The following is an 18,224-nucleotide window of genomic DNA, read 5'->3' as shown; positions in this document are numbered from 1 at the left end:
GTGAACACTGCTATTCTACTCATAATACAGATGGCGGTTTGGGTCTTGGAAGTACATGGAGAGCTGGGGGTCTGGACCCCTTTGTCCAACCTTTGACCACGCTCCTCTAGGGAAAGTGAGGAAGGCAATGCCTCTCCATCATTCCCAAAATTCTCTTCAAAGACTCAGAAGATCTCTCTTGCTTCTGTTTTATAACCTCTCATCTTGGAGACATCGCAAAGCCTTCATACTTCTCCCCAAACTGGTCATCCTCACTGGACACATGATGCCCAACTCCTTTAAAGTTCAGAATAAAAACCAGAAAGGATTCACTGCCTCAATGAAATGGAAAGTACCAACTGCAATGCCCAAAGTAGGGACTCCCATATTTTGAATTCAGAGCCTGTTCTTTGGCAGGAAAGATAGCCGCGTTGGTCATGCAACAAAACACAATCCACAAAAGATACCTTACAGGACCAACAAAAAAAAAAGCACAAAATGTATATGCAAGCTTTCGGAGCTCCCCTGGCTCTTTCATCAGGAAAAGATCTTAAAAAATCATACAGGATAAACAGAGTGATGACGTTAGAGTCACAGGCCTACATTTTGAACGACGTGTTGTTTCTGTGCTAGTTCAGATGTTCTGGAGGGATCTAACATCTTTTCTTTGATGAAGAAGCCATTCTGTGCATTTTGTCTGGCCAATAACAGTATCGCTCTTTGGATTTTGTTGTGTTCTGTGGCACTATTTCATACTTAACCCCAAAAGTAACATCTCATAAATGCAGCCACAGGATAACATTGTGGAATGATGGGGTTAAAATACTATTCATGAGTAATGATTAGGGCGTCTTATTAACAGTCCTGCTAATAAAACACAAAGCAGTGATGTGGCGTCAAAGAGAGCAGATGTAAAATGAAAAATATTATAGACAGGACAGGACTCACAGCAATCTAGTTAAGGCGGAATAAAACCCTCTTTTGGGCTACATCCTACCAGTGTAAAGGCTTTGCAGCTGCCCTTCTTCCGTAATCGGGTACCCGGTTATGATCTCATCAAATTCGGCAAAAAATTCCTCCTCTTCTACCCAGAATTCTCCTTCCTGGATCTGGGACAACAGCTCTGCGGCAACCACTGGGTCTAGCTGGCTCCATCCAGGTCCCCTGGGGTACAAAGGTAACAAAACAATCAAGGCAGATAGTTACTGCGATTCTTGGTGGCGCAGGGGTTAAATGTCTGTCCTGCAGCCACTCACTCACAAACCATAACGTTGCAAGTTCAAAACCAGCAAAGGGCTCAAGCTCGACTCAGGCTTGCATCCTTCCGAGGAGGTCGCTAAAATGAGTCCCCAGATTGTTGGGGGCAACTGGCTTACAGTTGAAAACTGCTTAGGGAGTGCTTAAGTGCACTGATAAATGGTATAGAAATGTACTTGCTATTGCAGGAATGACTGGACTGAAAGTCCCAGCAGGCCTTGCCAACACAGCCGATGGTGAGGAAGACTGGAAGTTGCTGGGAGGGCCACATGATTCCCAACTTCGATGTTGCAACAAATACAGTACAAGAGGACAGATCCCTGCCCTCAAGGGGCTCGCAACCTAAGAAATGGCCCATGGAGGAATTTCACTGGCAAAACTCCACATTACACCAGCGGTTGTACTTTTTACAAACTTGTGTAAGGAGATAATTAGTGCCCGCTTACATAAGAAGTTCCCCTTAGTCCCACAGTGAAGCCACACTTAGTTAAGTGTGCAGCCACAACCACAACCTCAAAACAGCAACCTATTTATTTATTCATTATTTTATTAATTTGTATCCTGCTTTTCTCCCAAAGTTGGGACCCAACTAAAAAGGTACAAAAATATAATTAAAAACATGCAAAAGTGGCAATTAAAATGGAATTTGCAGCCTTGACTTTTGTGGATTTGATTATTCATGGATTTGGTTAATCTGTCTCTCTAGGAATCTCTAGTTCCTCCAACATGACTCTATGGTCAACATCTACCAGAAGTCATGCTGGAGGACCCAGAGATTCCTAGAGAGAACATCTGCGCACCGCCCCAGGGAGGCCGCCCACGGACTGTGTGCAGGACTCCTGTTTGTTTTTTGCTGCGGCTCCGAGGCGGCTCCGGAGGACCAGACTGGGGACACCTGGGGGGAAGGTGGAGCGAGAGGCATGTCGGTGGCAGCGACACGCTGAAAACCAGCTGCCTGGACTCCTCCTTCACCACGCCTCCCTCTCCTGCCGGACTTTGGGCCAGGGGCCACGCTGCTGCTGCCGGGCGGCTCTCTCTGGGGTGTCGGAGGTGCGCATCTGCGCACCGCCCCAGGGAGGCCGCCCATGGACTGTGTGCAGTACTCCGCAGCTTCGTAACTGCGCAGCTGCGCATCTTTAGCGGCGCAAGACCCAGAAGAGGCTGTGTGGATGTCAGCCTTAGAGCAGGGGATGCCTGAAGTGGCTAACCTCTGCTCTTTCAATTGCTGGGAAAGGGGGGGAGGAGGTTATGGATGTGGGGGATGCGCGGGCTGGGGAGGAGGGGGATAACATCGGCATGAGCGGAGCTCCCATTGAGGTAGTGCTAGGCAAGGGGAGATATGGCGGTGGGAGAAGGGACTTGCGTTACAGAGGAAGGCGGGATCGATGCGTCATATCTATCTCTCCTTCCTGTCCCCCTCCCAACCAAAGGGACCTGAGGGTCACTCCAACCGTGCCACAAACCCTGTTGCTGCTCCTGTGCAATGCCAGGTCGATTAACAACAAGTCCCACATCCTCCATGATCTGTTGGAGGACATTAATTGCGACCTGGCTTGCATTACCGAGACCTGGCTTGGGCCTGAGGGGGATGCTGTGTGGGCACAGGCTCTTCCTGCTGGGTTCTTGGTGAAGGACCAGCCCAGGTTAGGTGGGCGGGGGGGGGGGGGGTGTGGCCTTGATACATAGGAACACCTTGTCTCTCACCAGGAACCACATCCGACAGACGTCCTTTATCGAGTGTATTTACCTGACCCTAAAGGCTAAGGAAAGTCTAGGGATTCTGTTGGTGTATCGGCCACCCCGTGCACTAGCGGACTCCCTTAACGAGCTGACACAGCTGGTCGCGGAGCTGATGCTGGAGACGCCCAGGCTACTTGTCCTGGGTGACTTCAACATCGCCCTCACGGCCAGCTATGTTCCACCCGGTGCGGCTCGGGAATTCATGGATACCATGGCGGCCATGGGCCTGTCCCAGCTGATTTCGGGTCCAACGCGTTTTGCGGGTAATACACTTGATATGGTCTTTTGTTCAGATGCGGAAAATCCGTGGGCGGAAATAACTAATATTTCCCCCCTGTCATGGACGGATCATTTCCTTGTGGAGGCAAAAATCAAGGCCTCTACCCAGATCCCCCCCCGGGGGTGGTGGACCTATTAGGATGGTCCACCCTCGAAGGCTGATGGAACCCAAAAGGTTCCAGGAAGCCTTTGAGGGATACATGGTTGGAAGTGACGGCGACTCTGTTGATGCCCTGACTGGTATCTGGAATACCGGTCTTTCTAGGGCTATACACAGCATCGCTCCCAAGCACCCTCTCAGGCCCGCTTCCAAACGTAAGCCCTGGTATACGGAAGATCTCCGGGCAAGGAAGCGGGTCCTGCGACGGCTAGAGCACCGCTGGCGGAAACACCTACGCTTAGCCGACAAGGCTCTCCTGGACCGCCTTTTGGAGGACTATGGAGAGGCGATACGAGCAGCTAAGAACTCGTTCTATGGTGCTCGTGTCGCATCCGCGGAGTCGCGTCCAGCAGAGTTGTTCAGGGTGGTCAGGGAGCTAACTCAGCTCCCTCCCGCCCCAAACCAGATCCTTGAACCTTCTAAGGCCTGCTGTGACCAATTTAACAACTTCTTCGCGGATAAAACCTCTCGGTTAAGCGAGGGTCTTAACGCCGGCATTAGAGCAGAACCTAGGGTAGAGGCATCCAGAGCCTCTGTGGACTCTATTAAACTGGATCAGTTTGAGTTGGTAAGTACCGATGATGTGGACAAGATCCTCGGAAGTGTTCGGAAGACAACCTGCTCTCTCGACCCTTGTCCCTCATGGCTAGCGGCTCAGGGGGGACCGGCAGTAACTTTATTGTTACGCCAGATTATTAATACATCCTTGAGGGAAGGGCAATTTCCATCTGATTTAAAATTGGCCATCGTAAAACCTTTATTAAAAAAGCCCTCCCTCGACCCCCTGGTATACAATAATTATCGGCCAGTCTCACTGCTGCCATTTCTGGGGAAGGTGATCGAGAGAGCGGTTGCAATCCAGCTTCAGTCGGTCTTGGATGAAACGGATTATGTGGACCCATTTCAAACTGGCTTTCGGGCGGGTTACGGGGTTGAGACGGCCATGGTCGCCTTGGTCGATGATCTCCGTCTTGGCATCGACAGGGGAAGCGTGTCCCTGTTGGTGCTCTTGGACATCTCAGCGGCTTTCGATACCATAGACCATGGTATCCTTCTGGAACGCCTGGCTGAGGTGGGAATCGGGGGCACTGCGCTCCAGTGGTTCCGGTCCTACCTCTCAGGGAGGTTGCAGATGGTGCAGCTGGGAGACGTGTGCTCCAATAAGAGGGCCCTTACAACTGGGGTCCCTCAAGGAGCCATTCTGTCTCCCATGCTATTTAACATTTACATGAAACCGCTGGGAGAGATCATCCGGAGACATGGGGCGCGGGGTTATCAGTACGCTGATGACACCCAAATAGTCTTCTCTATGTCTCCGACTGATGCAGTGACTGAGGATGGCGTCTCTCCTCTCGTGGCCTGTCTGGAGTCGGTAATGGGCTGGATGAGGGAAAACCGACTCAGTCTGAATCCAGAGAAAACGGAGGTACTTGTGATAGGTTCCCCTGGTCCAGGAATGGCGGTGGTTCCACCTGTCCTGAACGGGATCACGCTTCCTGTGAAGGACTCCGTGCGCAGTCTGGGGGTGCTTCTTGATTCGTCGCTCCACCTTACATCTCAGGTGAATGCGACGGTCAAGAACACCTGTTATCAGCTCCAGCTTATCCGCCAGCTGCGCCCATACCTGGCCCAGAGGGACCTTGAAACGGTGGTACACGCTCTGGTAACCTCTAGATTGGACTTCTGCAATGAGCTCTACATGGGGCAACCCTTGTATCATACCCGGAAGCTACAGCTGGTACAGAACATGGCGGCCAGGCTGGTCACTGGTACTTCCAGGACCAGCCATATTACACCTGTGCTTAAAGACCTGCACTGGCTGCCTATTCGCTTCCGGGCACAGTACAAGGTGTTGGTGATTACCTATAAAGCCCTACATGGCTTGGGCCCAGGATACCTGAAGGACCGTCTCTCCCCATACATTCCGCCCCGCACCCTCAGAACTTCTGGGCAGCAATTACTCAGGGTTCCAGGGGCCAAACTCTCCTCTACAACGAGGAGGACGTACTCCATCATTGCCCCGACCCTTTGGAACACTCTGCCCACAGAGCTCCGCTCGGCTACCTCCCTGGCTCAGTTTAGAAGGGACTTAAAAACCCTTCTATTTCGAACTGCATTCCCCGAGTGAAGTCCCAGATGGCCTTCCTCCCTATGTTGTCGGCAAGATGGATGGCTGACCGGGGTTTTTAAGTTGTTTTTAATATGTATATTGTATGTATTGTTTTTATTATGTTGTTCACCGCCCTGATCAATGGAAGGCCGGTATATAAATAAAATTTTTATTATTTATTATTATTTATTTGAAGACCCTCCAGCCCAATTCTCTGGTTACCTTCTGGCAGATGTTGACCACAGAGTTGTGCTGGAGGGTTTAGAGGTTCCTAGAGAGGTGGTCTCTCAGATAGCGTTTTTGCCCTTTGTGGTTCTTCCACTTTCACGGGGGTCCTCCACTCCTAACTCCAGCGAATGTGGAAGGCCCACTGGATTGCAAAATTAACACAGATATATCCCAGAACTGCCTGCTGGCTTCCATGTCAGTGGGACAATTAATCCAGGTCTTAAGCTAAACTTAAAGGAGCTCTTCAAGGTAACATAGCTTATCACCAAAACAGGTTCAGCACCCCAGACAGGTCCTTTAAATAAATCCCTATTATTTTCCCCCTCAAGATTTATTGCATCGTCTATTACAGACATGCTACTTCTTCCAATGCTGACTCTGTTAACAAAAATATATTATCCAAGCAAAGGACAAGGAGGAAGAGATGTGGGCTTTGTGGACAAAACAGACTTTGCCAACAGGAGCATTTTTTATCAGCTGTTTTGTTAACTGAGGTTTGCTGGTACACTGGTCACTCACAAACTGATAAATTTGGCTGCTATGGAGAGATTACTGTACTTAACAGGCCAAGAAGCAAAAAGCCAAGAATGACTTTTTACTCAAAGCAGTGGTTTCCCAACTTCAATTTTGACTCACAAAAGCCCCAAGGCAGCATGACCAACTGTAAGGGATTATGGGAGTTGTAATTCAGCAAACTTTAGGAAGCTAGGGGTCAGAAATCATACATATAGGGGCCAGGAACAATCAGCCCAAAGGGTTTTTGCTGGTAAATATACAGCTGTCTTTCTGTATCCACAGATTCAATCATCCATGCTTGAAAATTTTTGGGTTTTTTTTTAATTCCAACAGCAAACCTTGATTTTATATAAGGGATACTATTTAACTACACCTCTGTATATAATGGGACTTGAGTATCTATGGGTTTTGGCATCCACAGGGGGTCCTAGAAGCAAACCCCGATGAATACCAAGGGCCTGTTGCATAGTCTTTTCCACAATCTTCTAAAGAAGGGAAGCAGAGTAGCCCAAACACTGCTTTAGTGCCAGTCATAATAGAACTTTCACCAAATACTCAACTTGCTTTCTCTTCTCATGTCAGACTTCAGAGATTTCCAGTTTCTACTGTATGAATGGAATCTGGTGCAGCCAGCAAGAACACTCAAGATTCAACTAAGCAAACTCACATATATATACAGTCTCATCTCCTTTTTTTGCAGAAGATCCATTTGGATCCCCCCCAAAATGAAAAATCAGCAACATTCAAGCCCCATTGGCTTGAATGGCAGCACACGCCTGGGGGTACCCACGTGTGCGTGCCGCAGACTCGTGGCCCATTTTGTCCTCTCCGTTTGCTGCTCATGAATGGACAAGGGACACAAATTCCAAGTACACAAAAACAAAGGGGCAACTGTGTGTGTGTGTATAAATAATCCCAAGGAAGATGGTTCCTAAAGGCCAGGTGACTCACCCCTCCCTCCAAGGCCCCTTCCAACAGCGTCTCCCCCAGGGGTTGCGTATCCTCAGTAAGATAATATCTTTCCTGGACACTTTGGAGAGGTCTTGCATGTCGACAACAATGAAGGCATGGAACTCCCCCAGTTCACTGGTCCCTGGCAAGGAAGAAAAGGAAAACTCCATCAGAAAATGATCCAAGGTTCAGTTCCATCCATAACACAGACATGCATGGAGAGTGGGCAGGCTGGGCTCTTCCAGGTCAGTGGGGTGATGGAAGTATGCACTCCAGATTTTTACTCTTAACTTTATAGGAGTTGCCCAAGGAGCAGAATCCACGGTGCAACCCCCATATCCACAGGGGATCGATTACCTTGCCGAGAGCTGAAGACAGAGCAGCTCATCACACATTTCTCCTTCAGGTTCATGAGTCTCCTAAAGACCGATTTCTCCAAGACTTTGCCTGCCCGCTCCCTTTCAGTGCTTCGGCCGAGGTCTTTTAGGGCCCACCTTTCTGCTAAACCTCCGGTCAGGTCCACAAGCGCATCTGCAACCTGGCCGGCCCAGAGCTGCTCGTAAGAGCCATGTACCCTAGAAAGGCATAGGCCAAAACAACAGAACAAAGTGAAATTGCCAAGCCACATCAGTACGTTGAAGGAAGAAGGAAAGCCTTCTTTCCTGACGGGACCAACTTTAGCTGGTGGAGAAAAATAAAGAAGCCCTTGACAATATAAGGAATCTAGCCTGTGGAATCTCAACTTTGAAGGAATATCCAGGGCTAGGGAGCAGTGGTAATTTTGGGTTACTCCTTCTCCTACTCTGGATTAAGATTTTTTTCTTAATGCTACTGCTACTCCTGTAATAACCTCTTACTCCTTTACTCCTTTATCTCATTCCTACTCAACAGCCCTGGGGAAAAGCCACCTGTGCATGGAAGTGTCCCTCTTTGCCTCCCAGTCCCTTCCCCAGTGCAATATAATAAAACTGTTTTTTGATGTCTGCATGTACAATACAACAACAGGAATAAGGAGTAACAAATACAAATACTCCTGTAAAAACCTCTTACTCTTTTACTCCTCAGCCCTGGGAATATCACAGAATACAAAGTGATGATCGTCCACCATGCCATTATATTTCTAGTTCCTTTGTATGGTTTGCAAAAACTGAACAGTGAAGAAATCTGACAGATAAAAACCCCCAACTCATTTTAAATGCGGAGCTGGTGCAAAGTAAGGCCTTTGACAAGGTTTCCCATGACATTCTTGCAAACAAGCTTGTAAAATGTGGGCTAGACAAAGGAACTGTTAAATGGATCTGTAATTGGTTGACCGGCCGAACCCAAAGGGTGGTCAACAATGGCTCCTTTTCATCCTGGAGAGAAGTGACCAGTGGGGTGTCCAGTGGGGCTCTGTCCTGGGCCCAATGCTATTCAACATCTTTATCAATGACCTGGATGACAGAATTGGGAGCATACTTATCAAATTTGCAGATGACACCAAATTAGGGGGAATAGATAATACCCCAGAGGACAGGATCAAGATTCAAAATGACCTGAATAGACTAGAAAGCTGGGCCAAAGCTAACAAAATGAAATTCAACACGGAGAAATGTAAGGTATTGCACTTAGGGCGGAAAAACAAAATGCACAGATATAGGATGGGTGACACCTGGCTGAATGAAACTACGTGTGAAAGGGATCTAGGAGTCCAAGTAGACCACAAGTTGAACATGAGTCAACAGTGTGATGCGGCAGCTAAAAAGGCCAATGCAATTTTAGGCTGCATCAATAGAAGTATAGTGTCTAGATCAAGAGAAGTAATAGTGCCACTGTATTCTGCTTTGGTCAGGCCCCACCTAGAATATTGTGTGCAGTTCTGGGCGCCACAATTCAGAAAGGACATTGAGAAACTGGAGCGTGTCCAAAGGAGGGCGACAAAAATGGTGAAGGGTCTGGAAACCATGCCCTACGAGGAACGCCTTAGGGAGCTGGGGATGTTTAGCCTGGAGAAAAGAAGGTTAAGAGGTGATATGATAGCCCTGTTTAAATATTTGAAAGGATGTCATATTGAGGAGGGAGCAAGCTTGTTTTCTGCTGCTCCAGAGAACAGGACCCGGAACAATGGATGCAAGCTACAGGAAAAGAGATTCCACCTCAACATTAGGAGGAACTTCCTGACAGTAAGGGCTGTTCGGCAGTGGAATGCACTCCTTCCTCGGAGGGTGATAGAGTCTCCTTCCTTGGAGGTCTTTAAACAGAGGCTGGATGGCCATCTGTCAGGGATGCTTTGATTTGGATTTCCTGCATGGCAGGGGGTTGGACTGGATGGCCCTAGTGGTCTCTTCCAACTCTACGATTCTATGATTCTATGATTCTAAAGTTTGATAGATACAATGGATTTGACCTATCTGAGACCAAATGGAGTTCAAATTCTCTCTAGGGTATGTCCACACTGCAGAAATAATACAGTTTGACACCGCTTAAACCGCCATGGCCCCATCCTGTGAAGTCCATTGTCTTGTCCTGACCTGGGTGGTTTTCATTAGCTTTTTGGGTGGGTCTTGATTCGATTGTTATTCAGGACTGGTAACCAAATTTTGTACACTTTAAGGGATTCTTCTTTCCTGTTGAAGTTGTTTAGGTGTTTGTGGATTTCATGGCTTCTCTTTGCATTCTGACCTGATAGTTGTTGGCATGGTCCAGAATTTCAGTGTTTTCAAACAGCATTTTATGCCCAGGTTGGTTTATAACACTGGTTTGGCTCCCAGTCCTGAAAAACACCAAAATCAAGACCCAGCAAAATAGTAATGAAAACCATCCAAGGAAGAGGGTTCCCCAGCAGACAATGGGCCACTAATTAAATAGTCACAATCCCTTATTGCCTAACCTCCCACCCAGAGGCCTTGCCATCCGACAACAGAACAATACACAGATTAACTTGTAAACCACTCCTCCCAACCATGGGTCACACACACACACACACACACACACACACACACACACACACACACCCCACTCACTTCTATGCCAGCATTCTCTGAAGATGCTAGCCACAGATGCTGTGGAATAAACTCTTCTAGAACATGGCCACACAGCCCAAAAAAACCACAAAAAACTATGGATGCCAACCGTGAAAGCCTACAACTTCACAATTATTAATACTGCCTGTAAAAGCAAAACACATACTTGGCATAAGCTTTTTCTAGCAGGGGAAGCCAAAAGACATCCTCCGTCTGGCACTGGGAGAAGCAGAGTTTGCCTCCCAAGCAAGGCAGGCGGTCATCTATGGTGACCTCCACCCAGTGGCCAAACTGCCAGACGCGGCAAGTGAAGCAGCCTCTGTACTTCTCATCTCTCCAGCTGGGCTGACCAGGAGGTATCACCTGTGGAGAACAGAACAGGTGGCAAATACAGAAGGGGTCAGGGTTGGCACATCATCATCATCATCATCATCATCATCTTTATATCCCACCCTCCTCTCGATACAGGGACTCAAGGCAGTTAGGAAAATTTAAAACAGTCGAAGTTAAAACAATTCAAAGCATTAGAAATACAAATTTTAAATAACAAGCAAACAATTTTAAAATGTTAAAAACATTCCATATTAAAATTTAAAAACTCTATATAAAACTCTTAATTTATGTTTCTGACTGATTTATACCCCACCTTTCTCCCAAACTGGACTCAAAGCTGCTTACCAAACCAATTTAAAACCGATCTAGATGTAGATAGAGATCTACATTTAATTTACGATAAATTACGTTCCCAGGCATTGCGTGAACATTATTTGGTATTTGACGCTTTTAATTTGTTGCCTGTTTTATTGAACCCTTTCCTGTATTGTTATGTATTATTTATATGTATTATGCTATTATTTCTTAGATTGTATGCCATGGGCAGGTTTACTCTTATCTATCTTATTGTTTGTATGTACAGCACTGTACAAATCTACAGCGCTATATAAATAAAGCATAACAACAACAACAACAACAATAATAATAGAAGCAACAGGAAAACAAAAGGCGCTGTGATATGTATAACATGTATAATTAGGGGGTTAAGAACTTGATTTATCTATTATTTCGTCACAAATGGTTTGCAGTGATTCAGTACAGAAGTGACTTGTATATAACTTCTAGGTAACTATACCTTCTATATAATCATATAACATGAAAATAACTTGAATGATAAGACAGAGGTATAGAAAGAAATTGAGAAAATTAAAAGGGATGTAAGTCTTACAAGAAAAAGACCTCAGAAGAGATTATATGTGTATCTGTATTTTATGTTTTTTAATCATTTGTTATGTTTATATCATGTTATGTATTGTAGTGTTAGTGTTTTGTTGTGGTTTATGTGTTTGTATAAAAATAACTATATAAAACAAAACAAAATAAATTTAAAACACTCCATTTTGAGCAATATGGAGTAAGTTGTCCACTCTTATCAAGGAGAAATCTTTGGCGATGTTTTTGAAAGACTGGGAGCCTTTGGCTGACTTCTGGCAGAAAAATGAAAAGAACATGTTAACCACGAGGTTCAAAAACTGCGGCGAAGGGGGAGACGCTTATAGGAAACCTTCTTTCGTAATTGGAGAAGTGAGAATTTGGCATTGCGAGTTATAGCCATCGTAACCAAAGCCAGAATGTAAATATTTATTCATTTGTTCATTTTATTTTTTTGCCTTCGCTTGTTCCTTCTATCCTTTGTTTCTCATTCTGTTTGTTTTTGTTAATGATTTTGTTTGTAAATTTTTAAGTAGTTACATTTCTATAATAAAAAGTATATTTAAGCCACCAAGGCACTAGATGCCATCTGATCTTGGAAGCTAATCGGGGTCAGCCCTGGTTATTACTTGGATGGGAGACCATTAATTGATACAAGATGCTAATGGGCTACATTTCAGAGCAAGGAACTGGCAAAACCACCTCCAAAGAGTCCCTGCCTACGAAAACCGTACGAATTTCACCATCAATAGGTGACTTGAAGGCACATCCACACATCCACATGTGTTAAAAAAGGGAATCATTTGAAGACACAGAACAAGAACAAATCCCTCGGAACACTATTCTTTATTTTAAAAAATACCGTGCATTTTTCTTAGCACCGAAATGTTGCTGCTCTGCCCAAACGTACAACATGGACCTGATCCAGAATAACAAGTATGGCCCTGACACAAGGAAAAAGTCAAATGTCTTCCCATACCTTGGCTAAAAGGTATTTACTCTTCTGTAAAGCAGCACAAGCGCACAGGAACCAGCAATCTCCCAGCATCCCTTGCTTGACTTGCCATTCATAATGATTGTCTGAAAACAAGCGAGGTAGAGAGCAAATCTCCTGGCAGGGAAAAAGAAGAGCAAAGGTTTACAAGGGAAACACTGTCACGTCTTTTATCTATTCTTATTTTTTTGCAAAGGAGTAAATCCGGGTTCGGGATTAAATAGCCAGACCCGAAGGACAGAGGCAGCTGTAGATGTTCCTTCAGCTTTGCATGACTTCAGCTGTGGCTAGCAACTTCCGCAATACTGGGATGATGAGCCTCCTTCATGTTTCAGTCTGCATTTTAAAGGAAGTATTCAAAGTATTAAGCCTCTCCCCAAAATAAGCTCAGCAACTAGGAAACTACCATCCAATAACATCTAGGGTGCCACCTAATTGCCATGTCTGATGCACAGTGTGCCCGCGTCATACACACGACAGAAGAACAATGGCACACGCCACACCGCATGCATGAGCCCCACTGTTTTCAATGGGGCTCAAGCATACATGGTATTTGCCTTACGCCAGGAGGGGTGTCTGGAACAGGTCCCCTGCGTAAGGAAAGGGCACACTGTATAAGCCCATGGAGCACTACTTTTTCTTTCTCTTATTCTTATCTCTTTCCCGCCTCTCCTTGAGGCTCGAGGCAGGATACAGCACGTTAAAATACAAAACACAATTAAAAACATACAAACCAACAGTTAAAATACAATACTATAAACATTATTAAAATACAGTCGCCCCTCCGAACTTGTGGATCTGGGATCCGCAACCTTGAATACTCACGGAGGGGCAACCTCTGTTATTTCCAATGCGGTGCGCCACCATAATGCGTGCCCCGCATGCAAACCTATGGGGCTTGGATATGCATGAGCCTCCATTTTCGCGGGGTGGTTGGAATGGAACTGGGTCCTTCGATCCTAACACGCTAATCCTTTGCCCATCCTTATCCTGAGAGCACTGGTGATGCATTTGTGATATATATTTGATGTGCCTTGGACCACTCCCAAATACCACATTGGTCAGAAACAAACCTGAGGTCTCAGCCAACAAATCTCTCCTCGGAAATGAGCCAGCGGAGTCGAGTAGTTAAAAAAGAGAGAGTCATCGTTCGCTGGAAAGGAGAGGTCCTTGTAAAGGTCTCCCTTGACCTCCGTCAGCACCCTGTCTCCCAGCATCTTCCGTAAAGCGGTCATTTGCAGCGACTTCCAAAACCACAGGACTCTGATTTAAGTCTGCAAAGCCTATTAAGATGGGTAGGGATGAAATGGGATGAATATTACAGGAGTTACTTAATACTGCAAGTTCAGCATTTAGAAATAGACCTTAGGCATCCAACATTAGCAAAGGAATGCAAACTGAGAGGTCATTCAGATGTCATTTTCTTTAGCGTGACGATATGAATCATCTCCCTCATGCATTCCGGGTTTCTTATTCACACTATGAAACCGCATCAATCTGCATCTCCTCGAGTTCGGTTGTTCACATGCTCAAGCATTTGGATAAACATGGGGTCGACAATGCGAATGCTTTCAGAACACGTTCAAGGCATGCAGAGTTTTATTTCAGGGCTATTCACAATGATAATTCACACTACCAACAAAGCGGATCTTTTCCAATAAATGAAAGGGAAACCCGATATCGATTATCCCAGATTAAGTGGGGGGGGGGGGTTGGCAGCCAACCCACTCCCAAATATAATCAGGTGCATTTGGGATGTATGTGAACAATGGAGATTGAAGAGGGATTCATCCCGGATTATTTTCACAGTGTGAATAACCCCACAGCAAACAAAAACGTTCTAGGAGCAGGCAATTTTCACCGTCTGTCTCTGCAGAATTCAAAGACATAGCCATGTTAGTCTGTAGAATCAGTATGTAGAGCGATCTTGTAGCACCTTTGAGACGAACTAAAGGAAAAAACGGGCAGCATGAGTTTTTGTAGACTAAAGCCTACTTCCTCAGATGCCTTTAGCTCTGTCTCTGCAGTGCTAGAAATTTGGGGAGCAAAGGGATCTTTCATTGGGGGAAGACAATTTTTATGTATGAGGAGTAGTGCCTTCATTTCCCCTACTCTCTCATGGATAGAAGAAAAGGCAGAGAGCCAGGGAGGGCTGCTGTTTTCAAAGGTCATCCAGTTCTTCTTAAGTTCTTTAGGAGGAAGACGAAGGAAAGACCTCAGCATGAGACTTAAAATGGTGAGGCTTCTGGAGAAGTCCTGTGCTGTCTTCCTCCTATATTGGAGGGTGATTTCACAGATGTGAAATCGAAGGCTTTCACGGCCGGCATCCCTAACTTTTTGTGGGGTTTTTGGGCTCTGTGGCCATGTTCTGTAAGTGTTTATTCCTGGCATTTTGCCAGCATCTGTGGCTGGCATCTTCAGAGAATGCTGGCATGGAAGAGAGTGGGGTATATACAGTAGAGTCTCGGTTAACCGAAGCCCCTTGCCTCCCCCCTCCCTCCTTTTCCTCCCTCCCTCGTTCCCTACTTACCTTCGCCGAGTCCTCTCCTGCCCTGCCTCCCTTCCCTTCCCCTCAAAGGACTCTGAAGAGCCCTTTGGAGTAAAGGGGAGGTCCAGGAAGAGGAGGACTGGCCAGGGAGCCCACTGAGGGAGAGGGCAGGCCTGGGAAAGAGAGGTCTGGGCCCATGCCGAGGCCTCTCCCTCCTGGCTTCTCTTTCCTCTCCCCTAATGGACTCTCAGGAGTCCGTTCGAGGGGAGGAAAGACCCGGGTGCTCAGCCTGGCTTGTCCTCTGCAGCCACGGAGGACAGGAAAGGGCCAAGGACGCAGCCTCCTTGAAGAGGCTGCATCCTCAGCCCAGGCTTGTCCTCCACGGCCACGGAGGACAGGAAAGGGCCAAGGACGCAGCCTCCTTGAAGAGGCTGCATCCTCGGCCCAGGCTTGTCCTCCACAGCCACGGAGGACAGGAAAGGGCCAAGGACGCAGCCTCCTTGAAGAGGCTGCATCCTCGGCCCAGGCTTGTCCTCCACAGCCACAGAGGACAGGAAAGGGCCAAGGACGCAGCCTCCTTGAAGAGGCTGCATCCTCAGCCCAGGCTTGTCCTCCACGGCCACGGAGGACAGGAAAGGGCCAAGGCTGCATCCTCGGCCCAGGCTTGTCCTCCACAGCCACGGAGGACAGGAAAGGGCCAAGGACGCAGCCTACTTGAAGAGGCTGCGTCCTAGGCCCTGGCTTGACCTCTGCAGCTTGCCTCCCCTCCCAAGGACTCCCTCGGGAGGGAAGGGGCCAAGCCCTGCCGGCGCTAGCTTTCCCTCAGTTGGAAGGGAGCTCCATGGAGCTCCCTTTGAACTGAGGGAAGCCAGGCCACTGAGGAGGGGACTCTAGCCTTGGCCCAGTCCCCTCCCTGGCAGCTTGCTTTCCCTCGGCTGGAAGGGACCTCCGCGGAGCTCCCTTCAAGCGGAGGGAAACCTCATTGGATTATCCGACATTTTAGGTCATCCGACAATCAGTCGGCCCCATTTATGTCGGATAATCGAGAGTTTACTATATACTTTTGGTTGAGAGGAAGTGCAATGCATATTGATCTGTGTATTGTTCTGTTGTTGAAATGGAAGAACTCGGGAAATCTATTTAATGAATGCTCCATTGTCTGCTGGCAACCCCCCCGACCCTGCAGGGTTTCCATTTGCATTTGCTGGGTCTTGATTTTGGAGGTTTTCAGGACTGGTAGCCAAACTTTGCTAACTTTAAGGGTTTCTTCTTTCCTGTTGAAGTTGTCTAGGTATTTGTGGGTTTCAAGGGCTTCCCTGTGCATTCTGACCTGATAGTTGTTGGCATGGGCAGAATTTCAATGTTTTCAAATAGCATTTTATGCTGAGGATGGTTTATAATGTGTTCTGCTGCTGCTGAAGTTTCTGGCTCCCAGTCCTGAAAAACACCAAAATCAAGACCCAGCAAATGCAAATGAAAACCAGCCAGAGTCAGGGGAGCTTCCCAGCAGACAAGGGACCACTAATTAAACAGACACAACTCCTCTTTGCATATCCTCATATCCTGAGTCCTTGCCATTCAACAACAGAACAATACACAGATTAGCATGGAAATCACTCCTCCCAAACCAGGGCCACACAGTGTGTGTGTGCGTGTGTGTATTATACCCAACTCTTTTCCATGCCAGCATTCGCTGAAGATGCCAGTGAAACGTCAGGAATAAACTCTTCCAGAACATGGACACATAGCCCAAAAAACCCACAGAAAACTATGATTTCACAGATCTTTGTCTCCTTTTAGGCTGTTTCTGCCGTTTAACTTTAGCTGCCATGGCTCAATGCAATGGAATCCTAAGTTTTGTAGTTTGTTGTAGCACCAGAACTATGGATTTCTGGGATTTGTAGTCCACTGCGGCCGCAGAGGTCTCTGACAGGGGAGGCTCAATATCTCCCAAAACTACAAATCCCAGGTTTCCAAAGCATTGTACCATGGCAGCTACAGTGGTGCCAAACTGCATTATTTCTGCCTGTGAAGATGCAGCCTTAATCTACACAGAAGAGTAAGTTGCTTACCATGCCTCTACTTTCTCTTCCTCACTTTTAGCAGCAGTCTCCTTCAGATATCATAGTCAACTCACGAAGAACCTGCCAAGTAAGAGAGACAGATATAGATATATTAAATCAAGGTGGTAGAGGAAGAAGAATAGAGGAATACATTCACCCAAAATGTTAAACTCAAAAGCCCAGCAAGGCTGCATCTGCACTGCAGAAATAACCCAGTTTGACACCACTTTAAAATAAATGGCTCTGTGCTATGGGGCTTGTAGTTTGTTGTGGCTCTCTCACAAAGAAGGCTAAAGGTTGCTCAAAACTATAAATCCTTTAATTCCGTACCAGTGAGCCGCAGCAGTTAAAGTGATGTCAAACTGGATTGTTTCTGCAGTGCGGATGCAGCCTAAGAGATGTACACCTTTCTCAGTCGACACTGGACAGAATAGCACACAGTCAATTGCCAAAAATGCATGTGGTAAATTGCAAGCATTGCATGTAAAAGTCATGCAACAAGTTGCAAAAATGCATGCTGTGAATGAAAAAAATTAGCACAACAAATTGCAAAAAACCCATGCGCGACAAGCTGCAAACGTTGCACTCAGTAAATTGCAAGGCATGCGTGCACAAACACATGCAGATAACAGCCAAAATTGCATGCAATGCATTGCGAGAAGTGCATGCGGTAAATTACACCAAAAGAATTACATGCGATAAATTGAGGGGGAAAATGTGTGCAGTGAATTGCGAACATTGCATGGGATAAACTGTGAAAAATGAACATGATAAATTGCAAGCATTGCATGCAGTGAATTGTGGGAAAATGCATGCGATAAATTGCAAACATTGCACACAATAAATTGCAAACATCGCATGGGATGAATTGCAAAACCAATGCGGATGATAAACTGCAAACACTGCACGGGGTAAAATGCAAACATTGCATGGGATGAATTGCAAAAAGAATGCAGTTGATAAATTGCAAGCACTGCATGGTATAAATTGAGAACATTGCATGGGATAAATTGCAAATATTGCATGCCAAGGTTGATAGCCACCCATCGCCCAAAGGGCGACCCGCCTAAAAGCCCACCTTTGACCCAGGCAGCAGCCAGGGCTTCCCTGGTTTCTTCCAGAAAAGGCCTGGGCTGCATCTGATGCAGCCACAAGCAATGGCCAGCCTTTTCCTTCTCATAAAGCCAAAGGAGAGGATGATGGTCTGTGCATCCAGAGACAGAACACGAAGCAACCCTCCCTGGGCGCCGC

At 46.6% G+C, this 18,224-nt stretch overlaps 1 protein-coding gene across 1 annotated transcript in view; it reads right to left on the bottom strand.

The window, feature by feature from the left end:
• The window catches only part of CAPN10 (calpain 10), a 30,802-nt gene extending 12,578 nt beyond the window's left edge, over window positions 1–18,224 (bottom strand). The window contains exons 1-8 of the mRNA XM_089508578.1: window positions 18,052–18,224; window positions 16,983–17,054; window positions 13,496–13,705; window positions 12,408–12,539; window positions 10,389–10,585; window positions 7,578–7,795; window positions 7,221–7,362; window positions 977–1,143 (exon numbers count right to left, since the gene is read on the bottom strand). Of these exons, the coding sequence (XP_089364704.1) occupies window positions 977–1,143; window positions 7,221–7,362; window positions 7,578–7,795; window positions 10,389–10,585; window positions 12,408–12,539; window positions 13,496–13,657 (1,018 nt within the window). The 5' untranslated portion in view covers window positions 13,658–13,705; window positions 16,983–17,054; window positions 18,052–18,224. The remainder of the gene's footprint in view (window positions 1–976; window positions 1,144–7,220; window positions 7,363–7,577; window positions 7,796–10,388; window positions 10,586–12,407; window positions 12,540–13,495; window positions 13,706–16,982; window positions 17,055–18,051) is intronic.

The sequence above is a fragment of the Sceloporus occidentalis genome, unplaced genomic scaffold (genome assembly GCF_023333645.1).
Source record: "Sceloporus occidentalis isolate IW3139 unplaced genomic scaffold, rSceOcc1.0.p SCAF_2, whole genome shotgun sequence".
In the NCBI taxonomy this organism is placed as follows: domain Eukaryota; kingdom Metazoa; phylum Chordata; class Lepidosauria; order Squamata; family Phrynosomatidae; genus Sceloporus; species Sceloporus occidentalis.
This window is presented reverse-complemented; position numbering and strand designations above follow the sequence as displayed.